This window comes from Bos taurus, chromosome 18 (genome assembly GCF_002263795.3).
Source record: "Bos taurus isolate L1 Dominette 01449 registration number 42190680 breed Hereford chromosome 18, ARS-UCD2.0, whole genome shotgun sequence".
Lineage (NCBI taxonomy): Eukaryota > Metazoa > Chordata > Mammalia > Artiodactyla > Bovidae > Bos > Bos taurus.
In genome coordinates, this window is record NC_037345.1 from 62,505,097 (window position 1) to 62,527,207 (window position 22,111).

Genomic DNA, 22,111 nt, shown 5'->3' on the forward strand with positions numbered 1-22,111 from the left:
TCCCCCTCCCAGCTATCTTGTTATTTTTATCTATTTATAAATAAGGAAACAGTAAGAGGACTCAATGACCCTATATGGCATGGCTTCTGAGAAGCAGGCTGAGTTTTGAAAACAAAGTTCTTACAAATTGGAAAGCCTGTGGCTTGTCTTATAGCTCACTTTGTGCAGAAAATTTTAAAAAGTCTTATGGAGTTTAGGACATTGAAGATTAGTGGTTCTCACTAGGGGACCCAGGGATACTGGGCAATGTTTGTAGGTATTTTTGGTTGTTGTTACAACGAGGGGGCGCTCCTGACATTTAGTGGGTAGATATCTCACCATGCATGGAACAGCCCCACCACAACAAAAAACTACCCTCTCCCCCGAGAATTTCAATAGTGCTGAGATTGAGAGAGCCTACAGTCTAGCCATTCATTGCTATAGAATAAGACAGTGGTCCTCAACTAAGCCTGATTTTGCCATGCCCCCACCCCAATCTGGCAAGGTCTGGAGACTTAAAACATTGTGGGGCAATGCACATCACATCAACATTACCATTTTCATCATCTTAAAGTACACAGTTGAGTGGCATTCTGCCGGGGTCCAGCCCCGGCTGATCCAGGGTATTCGAAGGAGAGATGGCATAGGCGACCTATATATTTAAATATTTATCAAAGATATAAAGAGTAATAGGATGAGGATAGCTCAGCAGGAAAATTCAGTGAAGAAAAGAGGCTGAAATAAGGATAGCTCAGTGAGGAAATGCAGTGGAGAAAAGAGGCTGAATAATTCAGCCAGAAGGTGAGATAAAGAACGACATGGGGAGACCAAGTTTCAGTGAACAAGGCCCGCACTTTATTTTCCAAAGTAGTTTTTATACCTTAAGTTATGCAGAGAAGATAATGGGGGAAGGGGTAGAGTCATGCAGCAAGCCAGGCTTTCTTCCTGCAAACTTATCATATGCAAAAGCTTAGGTGATTTGCATCATCTTCTGGCCTGGAGGCCTGTTAACATTTTAAGACCCTTTCTTCAGAAAACTTATTTTTCTCTAAAGGTGACTGGTCAGGAGCCACCCTCCAAAAGCATTAGATAAAGTTGCATTTCTACAGAGCAAAGGTGTGGTGGGCTATAACAAGAAAAAGAATTAACTCAAGGGTCCCAGGTTACAAACATTAAAGCTACTATTTACACCAATTATATTAATCAATACACTGCCAGGGACACAGCAGGTAAGGGATATGGAAACTTAGCAGCAAACATTGGCCCAACAAGTGAAAATCCCTTCACCAATACAATTTCTAATCAATCTTTTAACTGCTCAAAGAAATCTGTATTTAGACAGTTTAGAACATCTCCTGCCTCTCACAGTTTGGAGGCTCTGAGCAATCACATGTGGCCGGAAAAACCTATTCAGGCAGGCTAGAGGACTTCCAAAGGAGTTTGTAGGTTGAAACACTGTCACACCCAGGAATTTTTAACTGGAGCTGTAAGCTAACTCTTTTTTCAGAGAGAGGTAGTGGGGGACAGCCCCCCGTTAAGTCAGAGGTGTAGGTGAAAGCACAAAGCAGAAAGTAGGCAGACTCTGGTTTTGGGGGTAGATGCTCAAGAATTTCCAGGGAGACTCCTGAGGCTTGATCCTGCCTTTGCGTATGCCAGGCCTCCTTCCTCAAGACCTTTGCCAGGGGCGGAGCTCGCTCTGAGCAGCATTCAGGGTGTTCACACCATTGTGACCATCACCACCATCTAGTTCCAGAATGTCTCAGTTCAGTTCAGTTGCACAGTCGTGTCTGACTCTTTGCAAACCCATGGACTGCAGCACACCAGGCCTTCCTGTCCATCACCAACTCCTGGAGTTTACTCAAACTCATGTCCGTTGAGTTGGTGATGCCTTCCAACCATCTCATCCTCTGTCATCTCCTTCTCCTTCTGCCTTCAATCTTTCCCAACCTCAGGGTCTTTTCAAATGAGTCAGTTCTTTGCATCAGGTGGCTAAAGGATTGGAGTTTCAGCTTCAGCATCAGTCCTTCCAATGAACACTCAGGAATGATTTCCTTTAGAATGGACTGGTTGGATCTCCTTGCTGTCCAAGGGACTCTCAAGAGACTTCAACACCACAGTTCAAAAGCATCAATTTTTTGGCGCTCAGCTTTCTTTATAGTCCAACTCTCACATCCATACATGACTACTGGAAAAACCATAGCCTTGACGTCTACATCTCCCCAAAAGGAAACCCTATACTGATTCATCTACTTTGTCTCTACGAATTTGACTACTCTGGATTTTGGTGGGAGGTCACAACTGGCTCTGCTTTGAGCTTCTCTTGGGCACAGACCAAGGGTGCTGTGAAACCTTCTACAGCACACACCACAGCCCCACAACAGTCATCACCCAGAGGTTGAAAACCCCACAGCAGATGGAGACTGAGCGTTGTCTTCAGGATGTCGCACCTCCCACGGGTCCCTGGTTGGGTAGAGATCTAGGTGGGGGCGTGACTCTTCCTTCCACAGGCGTTAAAAACCTCAGCCTCATGGTATTACATGGGCTTCTCCCTCTCCATCTGGTTCCTCTCCTGGACCCCTCCCCCTCAGCCTCAGTCCCATTGTAGCTCAGCTCTGCTGGGGCCAGAGGACCGGGATGGTTCCAGAATCATGTCTCCTCCTCTCACCCTCCTGCTGAGCCTTAGTGAGTCCCAGAGAGAAGGTGGGAGCCCCTTGATGCCTCGAAGTGGAGGCAAACTCTTGACTTTGGGGTTCACCTCACCAGGGCTCTCTTCCAGGGCTCTGTGTGTGAGCCAGGAGATCCAGGTTTGGGAAGGCGAGTCCCTCCTCTGAAGTTATAATTATTTAACTCTCGTTTTGCACAAGGTGATGGCAAACGGCAAATCTGGGGTTCAAAAGTCGCTTCTGGGTCCTTCTCTGGTGGTGTTAAGCATGTTAAGAAACTGCCCTCCAATGCAGGGGATGTGGGTTTGACCCTTGGTTGGGGGACTGAGATCCCCATGCCACAGGGCAACTAAGCCTGCGTACCCTAGAGCCCGTGCTCCACACCTGGAGATGCCTGCGAGCCATAACAAAGAGCCCCTGTGCCACAGTGAAGACCCAGTGCAACCAGAATGAAAAATAAAGACCCCTGGGCTCACCTTTCAGTCGGGTTTCCCCTGGCTCGCTCTGTCCCAGTCATGCAGGGTGTTCTGTCACTCCTCTGCCTCGAGCCCTGCACCTCTGGTGGTTTCTGCCTGGGGGGTGAGGGTCCGGGAGGCGCTTCAGTGTTTCACGTGGCCATCCTTCTCAGCACAGTCAACACATTCTCACCTAGCTGACCACTGGATCTCATGGAGGTCCCTCCCCCATCACAGCCACGTTCTTCCATCACCCCTATTTATATCCTTCCAAGCCAGGGGTTCTTAACCGGGTAGTTCCTCAGTTTGTCCTCAGGGGGACATTTGGCAATGTTCATGGAGACTTCTCCCATGTGGCATGGTGATAAAGAACCTACCTGCCAATGCAGGAGATGCAGGAGATACAGGTTCGATCCCTGGGTTAAGAAGATCCCCTGGGGAGAAGGAAATGGCAACTAACTCCAGTATTTTTGCCAGAAAATCCCATGGAAGGAGGAGCCTGGTGTGCTCCAGTCGATGGGGTCACAAAGAGTTGGCCACGACTGAGCACACATGCACACTCGACTCAGCTCATGGAGGTTTTCTGGTTGTAATAGGTTAGGTGGGTGGTGGTCTGGGTAGATAGTGGATAGAGGCCAGGGGTGCTGCTCAACACCAAGCTCAGGACAGTCCCTGCTATGGGCTAAATTATGTCCCCCTCAAATATACATATTGAGGCCCTAACTACCCGCCCCCCACTTCCCCATCCCCACCCCTACCCACACCAATGTGACTGTAATCAGAAGAGAAACAGATTTTGGCATCTGATTGTAGAGAAATCAAAACCGTGGTGTTAAATGAAGTCAACCCAGACTTGTGTCCAGAGAAACACTAAGTCCGCCATAGAACCTCAAAACTCTGGCCATGGAGAGCCCCCCAAACCCAGTGGTGTAGGGAGAGTCCGAGTGAGTAGGAGGAGGGGTCAGAGAAAGCCAGTGAGGTGATTTTTTCAAGGAGGAAGTGGTCATATATAATTAACAGAAGAGCAAAGATAAGGGCTGAGAGGTGTCCACTGAGAGTTCCAGGAAATTTATTAGGTTACAAAAACAGCTTCAGAGGAAGTGAGGGGTGAGAACCAGTTTCTAGTGGTTGAGGACTGAGCCTGAAGGGGTAGAGTATAGCCTTGCCCAGGTGGGTGATGTGTCAGGGCGATCAGTCACCCCATCTACAGACCAGGAAGAGTGGAAGGGGGTGGACCTTCTCCGAAAGATCATATCCATGCTCTGAAGATTTTGTTCCTGTTCCTGACTCAGGGTGAGAGAACTCTGGTACTGATGGTGATGTAATACTGTGGAGCGCTGATAAATTCCTAGAATGAGGACTTCCCTGGTTAAGGCATCACCTTCTAAAGCTGGGGGTGTAGGTTCGGTCCCGGGTCAGGGAGCTAACATCCCACATGCCTTGAGGCCAAAAAATAAAAAACATAAGACAGAAGCAATATGGTAACAAATTCAATAAAGACTTAAAAGTGGTCCACATTAAAATTAAAAAAAAATCTGTAGAATGATATCATGAGCTTATGCATTACTGAGAAGGAGTTATCAACCCCTCCTTTTGGCCAATGGAAGGTGAAAACAGAAAGGACATAGTTTGCCTCAGGAACACAGATGTTCATGGGGCTCAAATTCCGTCCTTTCTCCCTGCCTCCTGATTCTGCAGCGCACCTGTTGTATGAGATGGGATGAAGAAAGTAGACAGGAAAGGCAGACCGGAGATCCTGTCTTATTGTTGTAATTGGGAAAATGGAAGAAACTGGGGGTAAACAAAGAAGGAAGAGAGGCTGAGCTGAGGGAGGAGAATGAGATGCCCTCTCAGTCTTCAAAGCTCACCTTTCCTGATCTCCATGAGACCAGCATCAACCGGCAGAAACGGATCTCCAAGCACATGGGCGCCTTGAGAAGTGAAGATGGGTTACACTGGTCCTGGGCTGGAGTGATGAATGCGCCCCCTTAAAAATATAGATTTTGTTGGGATTGTTCAGTCGCTACGTCATCTGTAAATCTGTGGCCCCATGGACTGTAGCATGCCAGGCTACTCTGTCCTCCACTATCTCCTGGAGTTTGCTCAAATTCATGTCCACTGAGTCAGTGATGCCATCCAACCATCTCATTCTCTGCTTATCCTTTTGCCTTCAATCTTTCCCAGCATCAGGGTCTTTTGCAATGAGTCAGCTTTTGCATCAGGTTGCCAAAGTATTGGAGCTTCAGCTTCAGCCTCAGTCCTTCCAATGAATATTTGGGATTGATTTCCTTTAGGATTGATTGGTTTGATCCTAAAGTCCTTGCTGTCCAAGGGATTCTCAAGCATCTTCTCCAAAACCACAATTAGAAAGCATCAGTTCTTCAGTGCTCAGCCTTCTTTATGGTCCAACATAAAGATATATTTAGTAAAAATGAGAAAGAAAGGAATCTTCCCATTTTTTTTTACAATAAGGATGGACCTTGACAGCATTATGCTAAATGAAATAGATCAGAGAAAGACAAATACTGTGTGATATCACTTAAAGTTGGAATCTAAAAACAAAGCCAAGCTTGTAGAAACAGAGCAGAATGGTGGTTACTAAAGACTGGTGGGTGGAGGAAATGGAGAGATGACATTTAAGGGAACAAACTAGTAGACGAGTAAGTTCTGGAGCCCTAATGATCAGTATGGTAATGATACACCACAGTCTCACATGATAATCATAAAACTTGCTAACAGACCAGATCTTAATTATTCCAAGCACAAAAAAGAAATGTTGATAATGTGATGTGAGAGAGGTGTTGGCTAACACTATAATGGCAATTGTTTCACAATAGATTAATGTATCAGATCAACAGATTAAATGCCTTAAACCTACAGAGAGTTCTATGTCAAAAATATTTCAATTAAAAATTTAAAAACACTTTTAGTTTGGGATGACAAAGGTTCTCTGAAGTCTGTGGATGTTGCCCCAAATGTATCCTTTTCATATCACACCTGTCATGGTTCATCTACAATAGCAATGGGTGGGACTTCGCTACTGGGTTGTTACCTCTTTAGCTCTTAATCCTATTGATAAATATGCATTTTCTGTACTGGTGGTTAAATATTTTGAATGTCTCTCATCTGCAGAGACAGCAAAGAATAAAGAGGGATAAATAGCCAGGATGTGGAAGCAACCTAGATGTCTGTCGACAGATGAATGGATAAAGAAGTTTTGGTACATATATACAAAGGAATACTACTCAGCCATAAAAAGGAATGAATTTGAGTCAGTTCTAATGAGATGGATGAGCCTAGAGCCTGTTATACAGAGAAATAAGTCAGAAAAAGACAAATTTCATATAGTAAAGCATATATACGGAATCTAGAAAAAATGGTACTGGTGAGCCTATTTGCAGGGCAGGAATAGAGATGCAGACACAATGGACATGTGAACACAGCAGGGGAAGGAGAGGGTGGGACGAACTGAGAGAGCAGCACCGAAATGTGACTACCATGTGTATAAGAGATCCCCAGTCGTAATTTGCTGTATGATGCAAGGAGCTCAATATGGTGCTCTGTGACTACCTAGAGGAGTGGGAGGTGGGAGGGAGGTTCAAAAAGGAGGGGACTTATGTATACCTATGGCTGATTCATGTTGATGTATGACAGAAACTATCACAACATTGTAAAGCAATTATCTTTCAGTTAAAATTAGATAAATTTATAAAAAGAAGTAAGGATAAAGACAAAAGGAAGAAGGAAATATTCCCGTGGCCGTGATGTTAAAGCTGTTTTCAGGAAAGATGGGGGTGGTTGAAAATTTGGCTTGCAGGAAGGAAGCACAAGAGTCCTTTGAACCTGGAAGAGACAACAGGCTTGGTCTGCAGGAGAAACGTGCCGTCTTCATCTTCCTCCTGCCCAACTGCACGCAGTCCTCCCTTAGTTCTCTGCAGCAACTCCCTTCCTCCATGGGTTCCACACGGAGCTCCCACAGCCCAAGATTGGGGCCACTTTCAGCTCCACCTGCGGCTGCTGGGTCTCTTGATCATGTTTCCAGGGCTCTCTGTGCTCGGAGCCTTCTCCTGCACCCCCGACGTGAAGCCCTATGGGCTCTCTCTTGAGACTTTCTCCTGTGAAGCCAGTCTTCAAGCAGGAACCCCATGAGGGCCACTAGGACCAGGACAGCCAGGCCAAGCCGGATGAGATTCTGGATCATGTGATTCCAGAGGAGATGGTCTGGGTCAGAAGAACAGAGCAATTGCTCATGGGGAGCTACCAAGACCACCTCACCCCATCTGTCTCCCCTTTACTAAGGGCCCACAGCCCCTGCTGCCAGCTTACCTTTCTGCGATTGGGTCCCTGTGGTTAACTCGTAGGAGTCCCAGTAGTCTGCAGAGAGTAAAGAAAGTGAGGAAAAGAGATGGTGTGACGGACTTCCCTCGTGGTCCAGTTACTAAGATTCCATGCTCCCAGTGCAGGGGGCCTGAGTTTGATCCCTGGTAGGGGAACCAGATCCCGTTTGTCCCAACTAAGAGTTCCCTGATGCTTGGAAAGGTTGAGGGCAGAAAGAGAAGGGGACGCCAGAGGATGAGATGGCTGGATGGCTTCACCGACTCCATGGACACAAATCTGAGCAAATCTGGGAGATGGTGAAGGACAGGGAAGCCTGGTGCGCTGCAGTCCATGGGGTTGCAGTCAGGTTGGACCTGACTAAGTGACTGAACAGCAACGACTTTGACTATAGGTTATGAGTGCCATCCAAGCAAGGGTCTTCGTCTGGTTGGCTGACAGAAATGCAGTTCATGGCTTGCTCTGTGCACTCAAGGGATATTGTGAATGAATGCCAGCTTTTTAGTGTGGTTGGGAGGCTTTGAGTCCTTCCCCTGAGTTTAGAAGTATCTGTTACTCACCAGAAGAGGTGTGCTCAGTGGGTGCGAAGGTGGTGTCCCCGGCATCTCCTGGCACTGGAGACAAGGAGAAGATCAAGGGGTCTGGTCTTCCCACCTATTCCCTCCCCCATCCCCGATCCTCCATCCTCCATCTCTGTGGCAATGGTCCTCATGCTCTCGCTAGCTCCTGGACCTCTGGGAATCGATGTGGATGAGAGCATTGGTGCAAAGCACCTTCTCTGCATCGCCCCACCTGCCTCTCTGCTGCCATCCTCATCGCTGTTTGGTGGTCACTTAGAGATCCAGAAAGGACATGGGGCAAAATTGGGGGGGAGGTCCTCACCTTTGACCAGGAGCTTCACAGGCTTGCTGGGGAAAGACCATGCATGGTTGTTGTAGGAGCCAAAGCATCTGTATGTCCCTCCATGTGCTGGGGTCACAGGGCCCAGGTGGAACTCTGCCCGCAGGTTCCCGTATCTGAGCTGGGGGCGGCTGGATCGTCCCTTCTTGAGCAGGAAGAACGTGCTTGTAGCTGTTGCCAGCTGGCAATGGAAGGTCACATTCTCTCCTGAGGTCACCTCAGACCTGGGTTCGACTGAGAGCGTGGGTGTATCATACAGTCCTGTGAGAGAAGGTGGCGAGTAGGTTAAGAGTATCTTTTTTGGTTTTTTTTTTGGCCACGTGCCACATGGGATCAGAGTTCTCCCACCAGGGATCGAACCCAAAACCTTTCCACTTGAAGGGTGGAGTCTTCACCAATGGATCACCAGGGAAATCCCAGTACAGAGCATTTGTATCCTGCTTGCTGCATCTCCTAGCGTCCCTCTAGTCCTTAGGGCCAGGATATCACTGCTTGGAATCTTGGTCTCTTCTTCTATTTCCTAGATTTGTCTTGGTCATGGACACACCCTCCCTGAATTCTCCCTTAAAGACTGAGACAGTCCCTCCACCAGCTGCCAAGAGAGTTAAGAGGAATCTCTTTCTGGGAATTTTCCTACATCAATGGTCCTCAGCATTTGGTCCTTGGGACCAGCAATGTCAGCATCTTGGGGAAGCTTGTTAGAAATGCAAATTTCCAGGCTCTATCCCCGAACTATTGCATCAGAAACTTGGGGGAGGGGCAGCCACCTGTGTTTTAAAATCTTTTTGGTGGGACTTCCCTGGTGGTCCAGTGGTTGAGACTCCGCCTTCCAGTGCAGGAGGGTGCAGGTTCTATTCCTGGCTGGGGAGCTAAATCCCATATGCCTCGTGGTGGCCAAAAATCCAAAACATAAAACCCAAAGCAGTATTTTAACACATTCAGAGAAGACTTTAAAACTGGTCCACATTAAAAAAAAATCTTTAAAACCTCATTGCTACTTTTAGTTGTAGTAAAATATACATAAATTTACCACCTTAACTATTTTTAATTGTATAATCCCATGATATTAAGTACATCCACATTGTTGTACAATTGTCATCCTTGTTAATCCCCAGAATGCTTTTTATCTTGCAAAACTGAAACTCTATACGTTAAACATTAACTTTTCATTTCCCCTTTCCCCAGACCCTGGCAACCACCATTCTACTTTATGCCTTTGAATTTGACTATTTTAAGTACCCCATTTAAGTGGAATGTACACTTACTGATCCTTTGATGGTGGGCTTATTTCACTCAACATAACATCCTCAAGTTACCAAGTGTCAGGATTTCCTTCCTTTTTAAGGCTGAATAATGTTCAGTTGTATGAATAGACCACATTTTCTTCATCCATTCATTCACTGGCAGGCAAACTTGTTTCTACCTTTGTCTGTTGTGAATATTGCTTACATGAATGTGGGTCTACTAAAGTCATCTGCGCTTCTGCAAGTCCAGAGGTGACTCTGATATTGATTTAAACTTGAGACCCACATCCCTCAATGGAAGGGAACCACCTGACCCAAGATTACCTGGCCACCTCAATCTTAATTACCTTGCTTTTTCCATACTGCCATTTCACCCTCACATGCTGTGTAGCTGATTTGAATTTCCTGACTTTGACTCATAGTCTGTCTTCTGCTAGAACCCAAGAACCACAAAAGCAAGACTATTTGTCTGGAATCCCCCTAGGAGTGGTTCTCATTCAATCCCTGCCTGATAGGAACACAGAGCTTCTAGCCTCAAGACTACGCTGAAAGGCCAGCCAGGTCCAGAGTTCCACATTTGTTCAGTTGAAGTCTCTGTACTTAAATTTTTTATTTTTTTAAAAAATTTTGGCCATACCACATGGCATGCAGGATCTTAGTCCCCTGTCCAGGGATTGAACTCTCATCGCATGCATTGGAAACATGGAATCTTAACCACTGGACTGACCACCAGGGAAGTCCCTGAGGTCTCCCTTGGAGTTGCACTGCTGTTCAATTGCCCTTTCTGTGAGCAGTGAGGGCCTGTGCCCCTCACTTATCACAGGTGCTGTTTTTAAGGACACTCCATGGTGATTCCCTCTGGGCACAAACATCCATCTTAGAGTCTCTTTTCTGAAGAACTAAAGACCAATCTGCTTCTAGGACATAGAGACAATTCTCTAAAGATAACCCCATAGGCATTAACCAACCCCCTGCATTGCCCCCGAGACAAACTAATATCTGAGCAAGGCTTGGGAGAGATGGAGGGAGACGAGCAAGTGAGGACTTTCTGGAGGACTCAGGTTGATGAGATGACCTATAGCTGCACCACGGGACAGTTACCTGTTACCACCAGCTCCAGAGGGTCGCTGAGCTCTGACCAGAGCTCCCCACTTCGGTAGGAGCACCTGTATTGCCCTGCGGTGTGAGAGGTCATGGCTGGGATGGGGAACTTCACCCAGTTCATCACTGGGGATGACTTCGGTCTCTTCAAGGCAGAAAGGCCCCCCTCAAAATGCAGTTGGTATTCCATGGCCTCGCCAGCTCCCCGACACCCGATGGTAGCCGATCTTCCCTTTGGGATCATGAAACTCGGTCTGACCCAGATGGCAGGTTTCGAGAGCATCTCTGGAAGGGAATCAGAGGCGGGAGTTCCCAAGAAAGCCCCCTTTCCAGCCTACCATCCACCCAACTGCTGGCCGTGAGCCTTCCTAGCCAGTCAGAGTCCCTGGCCCTTCCTCTAGCTGTTCTCAAGCAGATACAGTGGCTGAACCTAACTTGGAGGCTTTGAAGGAAGGACTTACGCTTCTGGGTGCTGCTCCTCTGGCTCAGACCCAGCCCTGGAAGACAGGAATGATGAGATATGTTGCCCTATCCGTGCTAGACCCCTCAATTCCAGCTCTCTTCCACGCGAGAACTCACCAAGGACAAGAAAGACAGCAAGTGTGGAAGGCATCGCTCAGATTCTGCCTGGTAAATGTGGACAGCTGGGTGGAGATGGAGCCCCGCGGGCCAGGGGGATGCTCAGGATGTGGTGAGTGAAGCTCGGGAGCAGTCGCCCAGAGGCTTTCACACCAACTTGTTTACTGATGATTCAAAGGTCTTCTTCTACCTCTGGCCATTGGCAGTAAGGAAAAGACGTAGTTCCCATGATGCATCTGAGTGTATCTGTGGTTTCTAACTAGAGCCTCTGACCATGGTCTGGTTCCTGGCAGAAACTCATTTCTAGGTCAACTGGTAAATTTTGAAATGGGGACTTTATGCCCAGGGAAGGCATAGGGCAGTGTACAGAGCAAAACCCTTAAAGTCATTTTAAAAATATGTGTTTGACTTTGGCTCCTCTGTGTCCAGCATTCATGTGCTGGGATGTTAATTGGTTTCATCAGAGTGATAGAGGGACTTCTCTGGTGGCTCAGTGGTTGGGACATCACATTCTGACATGGAGGATGTGGATTCCATCCCTGGTCAGGGAGCTATGATCCATGCCACATGCCACATGGTCAAAAAACCAAAATATGGAACAGAAGCAATATTGTAACAAATTAAAAAAAAACTAAAAAAAAAAAAGAATAAAATGATAAAACTGTCTTCTTCAGGTTTATTACAATGTTTTAATAAAATACTATTTTAAGCAAAAATATATTTTTTACATAATGACATTCCTTTAGCCTTCTATAAAGCAGAATATTAAAATATTAAGTACATTAATATATTTTAAATGCAAAATGTGTCCATTGTTCTTTTTTTAAGGGTCTAAATAATTTTTAAATAAATAAGTTATTTAATTGAAGTATAGTGAAGGAAATGGCAACCCACTCCAGTATTCTTGCCTGGAGAATCCCAGGGACAGAGGAGTCTAGTGGGCTGCTGTCTATGGGGTCACAGAGTCAGACACGATTGAAGCGACTTAGCAGCAGCAGCATAGTGGATTTGCAATATTCTATTAGTTTCAGGCATATAGCAGTGATTATAGTCCATAATAATTTATTACAAGATAATGACCATAATTCCCTGTGCTATATAGTCTATTCTTTTTTTTATATTATTTTCCATTATGGTTTATTACAGGATATTGAATATATTTTCCCTGTACTATACAATAGGACCTTGTTGTTTATCCACCCTATATACAATAGTTTCTAATTTGTATTTGTTTTATTTATTTATTTTTTAAATTTTATTTTATTTTTAAACTTAACAATATTGTATTAGTTTTGCCAAATGAGAAAGATAAACACTGTATGACATCACTGATATGTAGACTAAAAAATAATATAAATGAATGTATAAGCAAAACAGAAGCAGACTCACAGATAATAGAAAATAAACTTGTGGTTTCCAAATGGGAGAGGAAAGTGGGTAGTCACAAATTAGGGATTAGTTTGTATCCCTTACTCCCATATCCCTAATTTGTGACTACCCACTTTCCTCTCCCATTTGGAAACCACAAGTTTATTTTCTATTATCTGTGAGTCTGCTTCTGTTTTGCTTATACATTCATTTATATTATTTTTTAGTCTACATATAAGTGATGTCATACAGTGTTTATCTTTCTCTGTCTGACTGATCTTACGAAGCATAATGCCCTTGAGGTCCATCTATACCGCTGCACAAGGCAGAATTTCATTCCTTTTTATGGCTGAGTAGAGATGTTCAAGCTGGTTTTAGAAAAGGCAGAGGAACCAGAGATCAAATTGCCAACATCCGCTGGATCATCAAAAATGCAAGAGAGTTCCAGAAAAACATCTATTTCTGCTTTATTGACTATGCCAAAGCCTTTGACTGTGTGGATCACGATAAACTGTGGAAAATTCTAAAAGAGATGGAAATACCAGACTACCTGACCTACCTCTTGAGAAACCTATATGCAGGTCAGGAAGCAACAGTTAGAACTGGACATGGAACAACAGACTGGTTCCAAATAGGAAAAGGAGTACGTCAAGGCTGTATATTGTCACCCTGCTTATTTAACTTATATGCAGAGTACATCATGAGAAATGCTGGGCTGGAAGAAGCACAAGCTGGAATCAAGATTGCTGGGAGAAATATCAATAACCTCAGATATGCAGATGACACCACCCTTATGGCAGAAACTGAAAAGGAACTCAAAAGCCTCTTGATGAAAGAGAAAGAGGAGAGTGAAAAAGTTGTGTTAAAGCTCAACATTCAGAAAACGAAGATCATGGCATCTGGTCCCATCACTTCATGGGAAATAGATGGGGAAACAGTGGAAACAGTGTCAGACTTTATTTTTTTGGGCTCCAAAATCACTGCAGATGGTGATTGTAGCCATGAAATTAAAAGACGCTTACTCCTTGGAAGGAAAGTTATGACCAAGCTAGATAGCATATTGAAAAGCAGAGACATTACTATGCCAACAAAGGTCTGTCTAGTCAAGGCTATGGTTTTTCCAGTAGTCATGTATGGATGTGAGAGTTGGACTGTGAAGAAAGCTGAGCACGGAAGAATTGATGCTTTTGAACTATGGTGCTGGAGAAGACTCTTGAGAGTCCCTTGTACTGCAAGGAGATCCAACCAGTCCATTCTAAAGGAGATCAGTCCTGGGTGTTCTTTGGAAGGAATGATTGTAAAGCTGAAACTCCAGTACTTTGGCCACCTCATGCAAAGAGTTGACTCATTGGAAAAGACTCTGATGCTGGGAGGGATTGGAGGAAGGAAGAGAAGGGGATGACAGAGGATGAGATGGCTGGATGGCATCACTGACTCGATGGACATGAGTTTGAGTGAACTCCGGTAGTTGGTGATGGACAGGGAGGCCTGGCGTGCTGCAATTCATGGGGTTGCAAAGAGTCGGACATGACTGAGCGACTGAACTGAACTGAAGTATTCCATTGTACGTGTATATACCCCATCTTCTTAATCCAATCATCTTTTGATGCGCACTTGGGTTGCTTCTATGTCCTGGTTGTTGTAAGTAGTGCGGCTATGAACATTGGGATGCATGTATCATTTTGTTTCTTTTGCATTTATTTCTGCCCTAATTATTAAGATTTCTTTGCTTCTACTAACCCTGGGGTTCGTTATTTCTTCCTTTTCTAGTTGCTTTAGGTGTAGAGTTTGGTTATTTATATGACTTTTTTCTTGTTTCTTGAGGTAAGCCTGTATTGCTATGAACCTTCCCCTTAGCACTGCTTTTCCAGTGTCCCATAGGTTTTGGGTTGTTGTGTTTTCACTCATTTCTATACATATTTTGATTTCTCCTGTGATTTTTTGTTTACTCAGAAGTGTGTTATATAGCCTCCATATGTTGGAATTTTTAATAGTTTTTTTCCCCTGTAATTGACATCTAATCTTACTGCATTGTGGTCAGAAAAGATGTTTGGAATGATTTCAACTTTTTGAATTTACCAAGATTAGACTTACGGCCCAGGATGTGATCTATCCTGGAGAAGGTTCCATGTGCACTTGAGAAAAAGGTGAAATTCATTGTTTTGGGGTGAAATGCCCTATAGGTATCAGTTAGGTCTAACTGGTCCATTGTATCATCTAAAGTTTGTGTTTCCTTGTTAATTTTCCATTTAGTTGCTCTATCCATAGGTGTGAGTGAGGTATTAAAGTCTCTCACTGTTATTGTGTTATTGTGAATTTCCCCTTGTGTACTTGTTAGCATTTGCCTTACATATTGTGGTGCTCTTATGTTGGGTGCATATATATTTATAATTGTTATATCTTCTTCTTGGATTGATCCTTGGATCATTATGTAGTGTCCTTCTTTGTCTCTTTTCATAGCCTTTACTTTAAAGTCTATTTTATCTGATATGAGTATTGCTACTCTTGCTTTATTTTGGTCTCCATTTGTGTGAAATATCTTTCTCCAGCCCTTCACATTCAGTCTGTATGTGTCCCTTGGTTTGAGGTTGGTCTCTGTAGACAGCATATATAAGGGTCTTATTTTTGTATCCATTCAGCCAGTCTTTTGTCTTTTGGTTGGGGCATACAACCCATTACATTTAAGGTAATTATTGGTAAGTATGATCCCGTTGCCATTTACTTTGTTGTTTTGGGTTCGAATTTATACACCCTTTCTGTGTTTTCTGTCTAGAGAACATCCTTTAGCATTTGTTGACAAGCTGGTTTGGTGGTGCTGAATTCTCTCAGCGTTTGCTTGTCTGTAAAGCTTTTGATTTCTCCATCATATTTTTTTTAACCATTTATCATTTATTTATTAGTATTATTATTTTTTACTTTATAATATTGTATTGGTTTTGCCATACATCAACATGAATCCACCATGGGTGTACACGTGTTCCCCATCCTGAACCCCCCTCCCACATCCCTCCCTGTACCATTCCTCTGGGTCATCCCAGTGCACCAGTCCCAAGCATCCTGTATCCTGCATCGAACCTCATATTTGAAAGAGATTCTTGCTGGGTACAGTCGTCTGGGTTGTAGGTTTTTCTCTTTCATCACTTTAAATATGTCCTGCCATTCCCTCTGGCCTGAAGAGTTTCTATTGAAAGATGAGCTGTTATCCTTATGGGAATCCCCTTGTATGTTATTTGTTGTTTTTCCCTTGATGCTTTTAATATTTGTTCTTTGTGTTTGATCTTTGTTAATTTGATTAATATGTGTCTTGAGGTGTTTTGCCTTGGGTTTATCCTGTTTGGGACTCTCTGGGTTTCTTGGACTTGGGTGACTATTTCCTTCCCCATTTTAAGGAAGTTTTCAACTATTATCTCCTCAAGTATTTTCTCATGGCCTTTCTTTTTGTCTTCTTCTTCTGGGACTCCTATGATTCAAATGTTGTCCCAGAGGTCTCTGAGGTTGTCCTCATTTCTTTTAATTCTTTTTTCTTTTTTCCTGTCTGCTTCATTTATTTTTTTTTTAATTTTTTTTAAAAAAATTTTATTTTATTTTTAAACTTTACAATATTGTATTAGTTTTGCCAAATATTGAAATGAATCCGCCACAGGTATACCTGTGTTCCCCATCCTGAACCCTCCTCCCTCCTCCCTCCCCATACCCTCCCTCTGGGTCATCCCAGTGCACCAGCCCCAAGCATCCAGTATCGTGTATTGAACCTGGACTGGCGACTCATTTCATACATGATATTATACATGTTTCTATGCCATTCTCCCAAATCTTCCCGCCCTCTCCCTCTCCCACAGAGTCCATAAGACTGATCTATACATCAGTGTCTCTTTTGCTGTCTTGTACACAGGGTTATTGTTACCATCTTTCTAAATTCCATATATATGCGTTAGTATACTGTATTGGTGTTTTTCTTTCTGGCTTACTTCACTCTGTATAATAGGCTCCAGTTTCATCCACCTCATTAGAACTGCTTCAAATGTATTCTTTTTAATGGCTGAGTAATACTCCATTGTGTATATGTACCACAGCTTTCTTACCTATTCATCTGCTGATGGACATGTAGGTTGCTTCCATGTCCTGGCTATTATAAACAGTGCTGCGATGAACATTGGGGTACACGTGTCTCTTTCCCTTCTGGTTTCCTCAGTGTGTATGCCCAGCAGTGGGGGAAACAATTCCATTCACGATTGCAATGGAAAGAATAAAATACTTAGGAATATATCTACCTAAAGAAACTAAAGACCTATATATAGAAAACTATAAAACACTGGTGAAAGAAATCAAAGAGGACACTAATAGATGGAGAACTATACCATGTTCATGGATTGGAAGAATCAATATAGTGAAAATGAGTATACTACCCGAAGCAATTTATAGATTCAATGCAATCCCTATCAAGCTACCAACGGTATTCTTCACAGAGCTAGAACAAATAATTTCACAATTTGTATGGAAATACAAAAAACTTCGAATAGCCAAAGCTATCTTAAGAAAGAAGAATGGAACTGGAGGAATCAACCTACCTGACTTCAGGCTCTACTACAAAGCCACAGTCATCAAGACAGTATGGTACTGGCACAAAGACAGAAATATAGATCAGTGGAACAAAATAGAAAGCCCAGAGATAAATCCACACACATATGGACACCTTATCTTTGACAAAGGAGGCAAGAATATACAATGGATTAAAGACAATCTCTTTAACAAGTGGTGTTGGGAAACTGGTCAACCACTTGTGAAAGAATGAAACTAGAACACTTTTTAACACCATACACAAAAATAAACTCAAAATGGATTAAAGATCTAAACGTAAGACCAGAAACTATAAAACTCCTAGAGGAGAACATAGGCAAAACAATCTCCGACATACATCACAGCAGGATCCTCTATGACCCACCTCCTAGAGTATGGGAAATAAAAGCAAAAATAAACAAATGGGACCTAATTAAACTTGAAAGCTTCTGCACAACAAAGGAAACTATTAGCAAGGTGAAAAGGCAGCCTTCAGAATGGGAGAAAATAATATCAAATGAAGCAACTGACAAACAACTAATCTCAAAAATATACAAGCAACTCCTACAGCTCAACTCCAGAAAAATAAATGACCCAATCAAAAAATGGGCCAAAGAACTAAATAGACATTTCTCCAAAGAAGACATACAGATGGCTAACAAACACATGAAAAGATGCTCAACATCACTCATTATCAGAGAAATGCAAATCAAAACCTCTATGAGGTACTATTTCACGCCAGTCAGAATGGCTGCGATCCAAAAGTCTACAAGCAATAAATGCTGGAGAGAGAGCATTGCCCCAGGGAGAAAAGGGAACCCTCTTACACTGTTGGTGGGAATGCAAACTAGTACAGCCACTATGAGATGTCTATGGGTTTGGTGTGACTTTGGGCAGCCTGTATATTGAAGCTCAGGGCTATGTTTCTGCATTGGTGGAGAATTTGCATGATATGTCTTGCTCTGGAACTTGTTGGCTCTTGTTGGTGCTTGGTTTCAGTAGGTATGGAGGCTTTTGGATGAGTTCTTATCAATTAATGTTCCATGGAGTCAGGAGTTCTCTGGTGTTCTCAGGCTTTGGACTTAAGCCTCCTGCTTCTGGTTTTCAGTCTTATTCTTACAGTAGCCTCAAGACTTCTTCATCCATACAGCACTGATGATAAAACATCTAGGTTAATGGTGAAAAGATTCTCCACAGTTAGGGACACCCAGAGAGGCTCATAGAGTTACATGGAGAAGAGAAGAGGGAGTAGGGAGATAGAGGTGACCAGGAGGAGAAGAGGGGGAATCAAAAACGTGGGAGAGCAATCTAGCCAGTAATCAATTCCCTATGTGCTCTCCACAGTCTGGAACCCTCAGAGAGGTTCATGGAGTTACATAGAGAGGAAAAGAGGGAAGGAGATAGAGGTGACCAGGAGGAGAAAAGGGGGAATCAAAAGGAGAGAGAGAGAGATCTAGCCAGTAATCAGTTCCCTAAGTGTTCTCCACAGCCTGGAACACACAAAGAGATTCACAGAGTTCGGTAGAGAAGAGAAGGGGGAGGGAGGAGATAGAGGTGACCTGGGGGAGAAAAAGGAAAATCAGAAGGGGGAGAGAGTAATCAAGCCAGTAATCACACTCCTAAGTAAAAATGGGTACTGAAGATTGGATTCTTAAAGGTACAAAATTGATAACAAATACCAAAAAGCAAAGGTTAAAAATCTAGAGTAGAGGTTAGACTCTCAAAAATACACTATTAAAAAAACAAAATAAAATCACAAAATTATAAAAAATATATATGAAATTTGCTTTAAAAATAGTTTTTTTTTTTTTTTGCAAGGTAGTAGTTCAGTTCAGTTCAGTTCAGTCACTCAGTTGTGTCCGACTCTTTGAGACCCCGTGAATCACAGCATGCCAGGCCTCCCTGTCCATCACCAACTCCTGGAGTTCACCCAGACTCACGTCCATCGAGTCAGTGATGCCATCCAGCCATCTCATCCTCTGTTGTCCCCTTCTCCTCCTGCCCCCAATCCCTCCCAGGATCAGAGTCTTTTCCAATGAGTTAACTCTTCACATGAGGTGGCCAAAGTACTGGAGTTTGTAGGTTGTAAAAATGAAAATTAAAGGATTAATTGAGGACTTAAAAATAAGAAAAAAATTTAAATAAAAAAATGTTAATAGTAAAAGTATATCTAAGAATTTCTCTGGAGCTGTTGTGGGCAGTATGGGGTCAGTTCAGTTTCAGATAGTTCATTGTTCCATCTTTAACTTCTCAAGATTTATAGGCCCCTTTCAATGTATTTGGTTGTAACTACAGGGTTTTAATCTGTTGCACCTGTCACTTCCAAAGCAGTTCTCTCTGTTTATTTTGGCTTCTTCTGTTTTCAGGTCTCTTCAATGTCTAATTTCTGCCCTGACACAAAGGGGCAAAGGTGGTCACTTATTTAGGCTCATTTGTTCAGGTGTGCTGTGGGGAGGGAGGAACACTGCAAACAAATATCACTGGCGTGTATGGGGAGTGCTCGCAGTGTCTGGGCCACACTGGGTTTGCCCCGCTCATGGCGTGTATGCTTTCCCAGTCTACACTGCTCAGTCTCCAGGTTGCTCTGCAAGGGAACTTTCTGAGGTGGACCTTGGGTTGCGTGCACTTCCCAGGTCTAAGCCGCTCAGGTTCAGGTTCTTGGGTACTTCACAAAGGCGCAGACTCTGCTGGGCCTGTGTTTTGTGCCGTTCCCAGGTCCGAGCAGCTCAGGCAACCATGTGCTTGGCAAGCGCAGTCTCTTCAGGTGGGGGATGCATTTTATCGCCTACCCCATCCCAGCTGCTTGGTTTTCTGGGTGCGCAGTGGGCGCGCCTTCTCAGGTGTGCTGTGTGTCTCTTCTGGGGAGCTTATCTCTGGCTGCGACCCTGCCGGCACATGTCAACCGTCCAGAATCCCAGGTTTTGGTTAGCAACTGGGAGCTTTCTCACAGTTTGGTAGAGGATGCCATCTCTGGGGCCAAGATTGCCCCTTTCCGGCTCTGGGTGCCCCCCCGCCTCCCTCCCTGCCTCTGGCGGGGGATGGGCCGGTCCGCAGCAGGCTAGCTCTCCTCTGGTATTCGCTCAGTCCTTTGTTCTGAGAGCAGGCCAGCAGTGCCCTGCTGCTGCTGCTGCTGCTAAGTCGCTTCAGTCGTGTCCAGCTCTGTGCGACCCCATAGACGGCAGCCCACCAGGCTCCTCCGTCTCTGGGATTCTCCAGGCAAGAACACTGGAGTGGGTTGCCATTTCCTTCTCCAATGCATGAAAGTGAAAAGTGAAAGTGAAGTTGCTCAGTCGTGTCCGACTCTTAATGACCCCATGGACTGCAGCCTACCAGGCTCCTCTGTCCATGGGATTTTCCAGGCAAGAGTACTGGAGTGGGTTGCCATTGCCTTCTCCTAGGTTAGGGCTTTTCACGGGATAGTTCTCTCTCTCTCTGGCTATCACACAGTTTGTGTTGCTATCTCACATTAGCTCCCTCAGATTTCCCTCTGGGCATTCAGGCCCAGTCCTTACCCTAAAAAATGCAGCCCACGCCTCCCTGTCCAGCCCCTGCTTGCTGGTGGCAGACGAGGGTGTCTGGGCTACTTTTCTGCTGGGAGTTGCCATTAGGCACATCATCTGTGGGTTTTATTTATTTATTTTTTCCTGCTGGTTATGTTGCCCTCTGAGATTCCAAAACTCCCCACAGACCTGGCAGTGAGAGGGTTTCCTGGTGTTTGGAAACTTCTCCTAAGACTCCCTTCCCGGGATGGGTCTCTGTCCCTAACTGTTTTGTCTCTCTCTTTGTCTTTTTTTTTTTTTGGCCTATCTCCTTTCAAAAACAATGGGCTGCCTTTCTGGGTGGCTGATGTCCTCTGCCAGTGTTCAGAAGTTGTTTTGTAGAATTTCTTTCCATGAATTTGTGGGGGAGAAAGTGGTCTCTCCATCTTATTCCTCCACGAACTTAGGACCCCTCTAATCCTTCTCAATGCTTGAAAAATCCCAACTGTATTGAGATATAATTGACATACTCATACATTTACCATCTAAAGTGTATAATTCTATGTTTTTAATTATATCTCCACAGTCACTCAACCATCACCACAATCTAATTTCAGAACTTAAAAAACCCCCAACCCCCCAAAAAACCCTATTACCCACTATCACTCACTGTACAATACCCCGCCTCTCTCCCAGTATTGGGAAACCACTAACCTACTTTCAGTTTCTATAGACCACAAAGAACTTTTAAAAAATTGTGGTAAGATGTACATGACCCAAAATGTACCATTTTAACCATTTTTTAAAAGTTTTTTCATTATTATGATAACCACCCCCCACATACATGAAATATAATGTCTTAACCATTTTTAAGTGTACAGTTCAGTTGTGTGAAGTACATTTCCATTGTTGTGAAGCAAATTTATAGAACTTTCTCATCTTGTAAAACTGAAACTCTATACCTCCAAAGGAGAGTTGCTATTTAATGAGCATAGAGTTTCATTTTAGCCATTTTAAAGTATACATTTCAGTGGCGTTCTGGACATTCATATCATTATGCAACCAACATGACCATCTATCTCCAGGACTTTTTCATCTTCCCAAACAGAAACTCTGTATCCACACATTTTATCATTATTCAAATTATATGATTTCTGAACCTCTGCTTGCTCATGTGATATAATTGGTTATCATAGGATTGACTGAATTAGAATTGATTAAATTCAAATTCATAGGGTTACAGTGTGTGTGTGTGTGTGTGCCAAGTCGTGTCTGAGTTTTTGCGACCCCACAGACTGCAGCCCTCCAGGCTCCTCTGTCCTTGGGATTTCCTGGGCAAGAATCCTGGGATGGGTTTCCATGCCTTCCTCCAGGAGATCTTCCTGACCCAGGGGTGGAACCTTCGTCTCCCGCATTGGCAGGTGGATTGCTTACCCACCGAGCCACGTGGG

At 44.0% G+C, this 22,111-nt stretch overlaps 1 protein-coding gene across 4 annotated transcripts; it reads right to left on the minus strand.

The window, feature by feature from the left end:
- Positions 1–811: 811 nt before the first annotated feature.
- On the minus strand, positions 812–22,058 carry NCR1 (natural cytotoxicity triggering receptor 1). 4 transcript variants are annotated; one of them, XM_010815471.4, is made up of 9 exons: positions 11,257–22,058; positions 11,139–11,174; positions 10,678–10,962; positions 8,315–8,593; positions 7,993–8,046; positions 7,424–7,471; positions 4,966–5,084; positions 3,475–3,531; positions 812–3,214 (listed from the first exon to the last, which is right to left on the minus strand). In XM_010815471.4, exons 1-9 carry the CDS (start codon positions 11,288–11,290, stop codon positions 3,173–3,175), a joined length of 954 nt encoding a protein of 317 aa, XP_010813773.1. In that variant the 5' UTR covers positions 11,291–22,058; the 3' UTR covers positions 812–3,172.
- Positions 22,059–22,111: the final 53 nt, after the last annotated feature.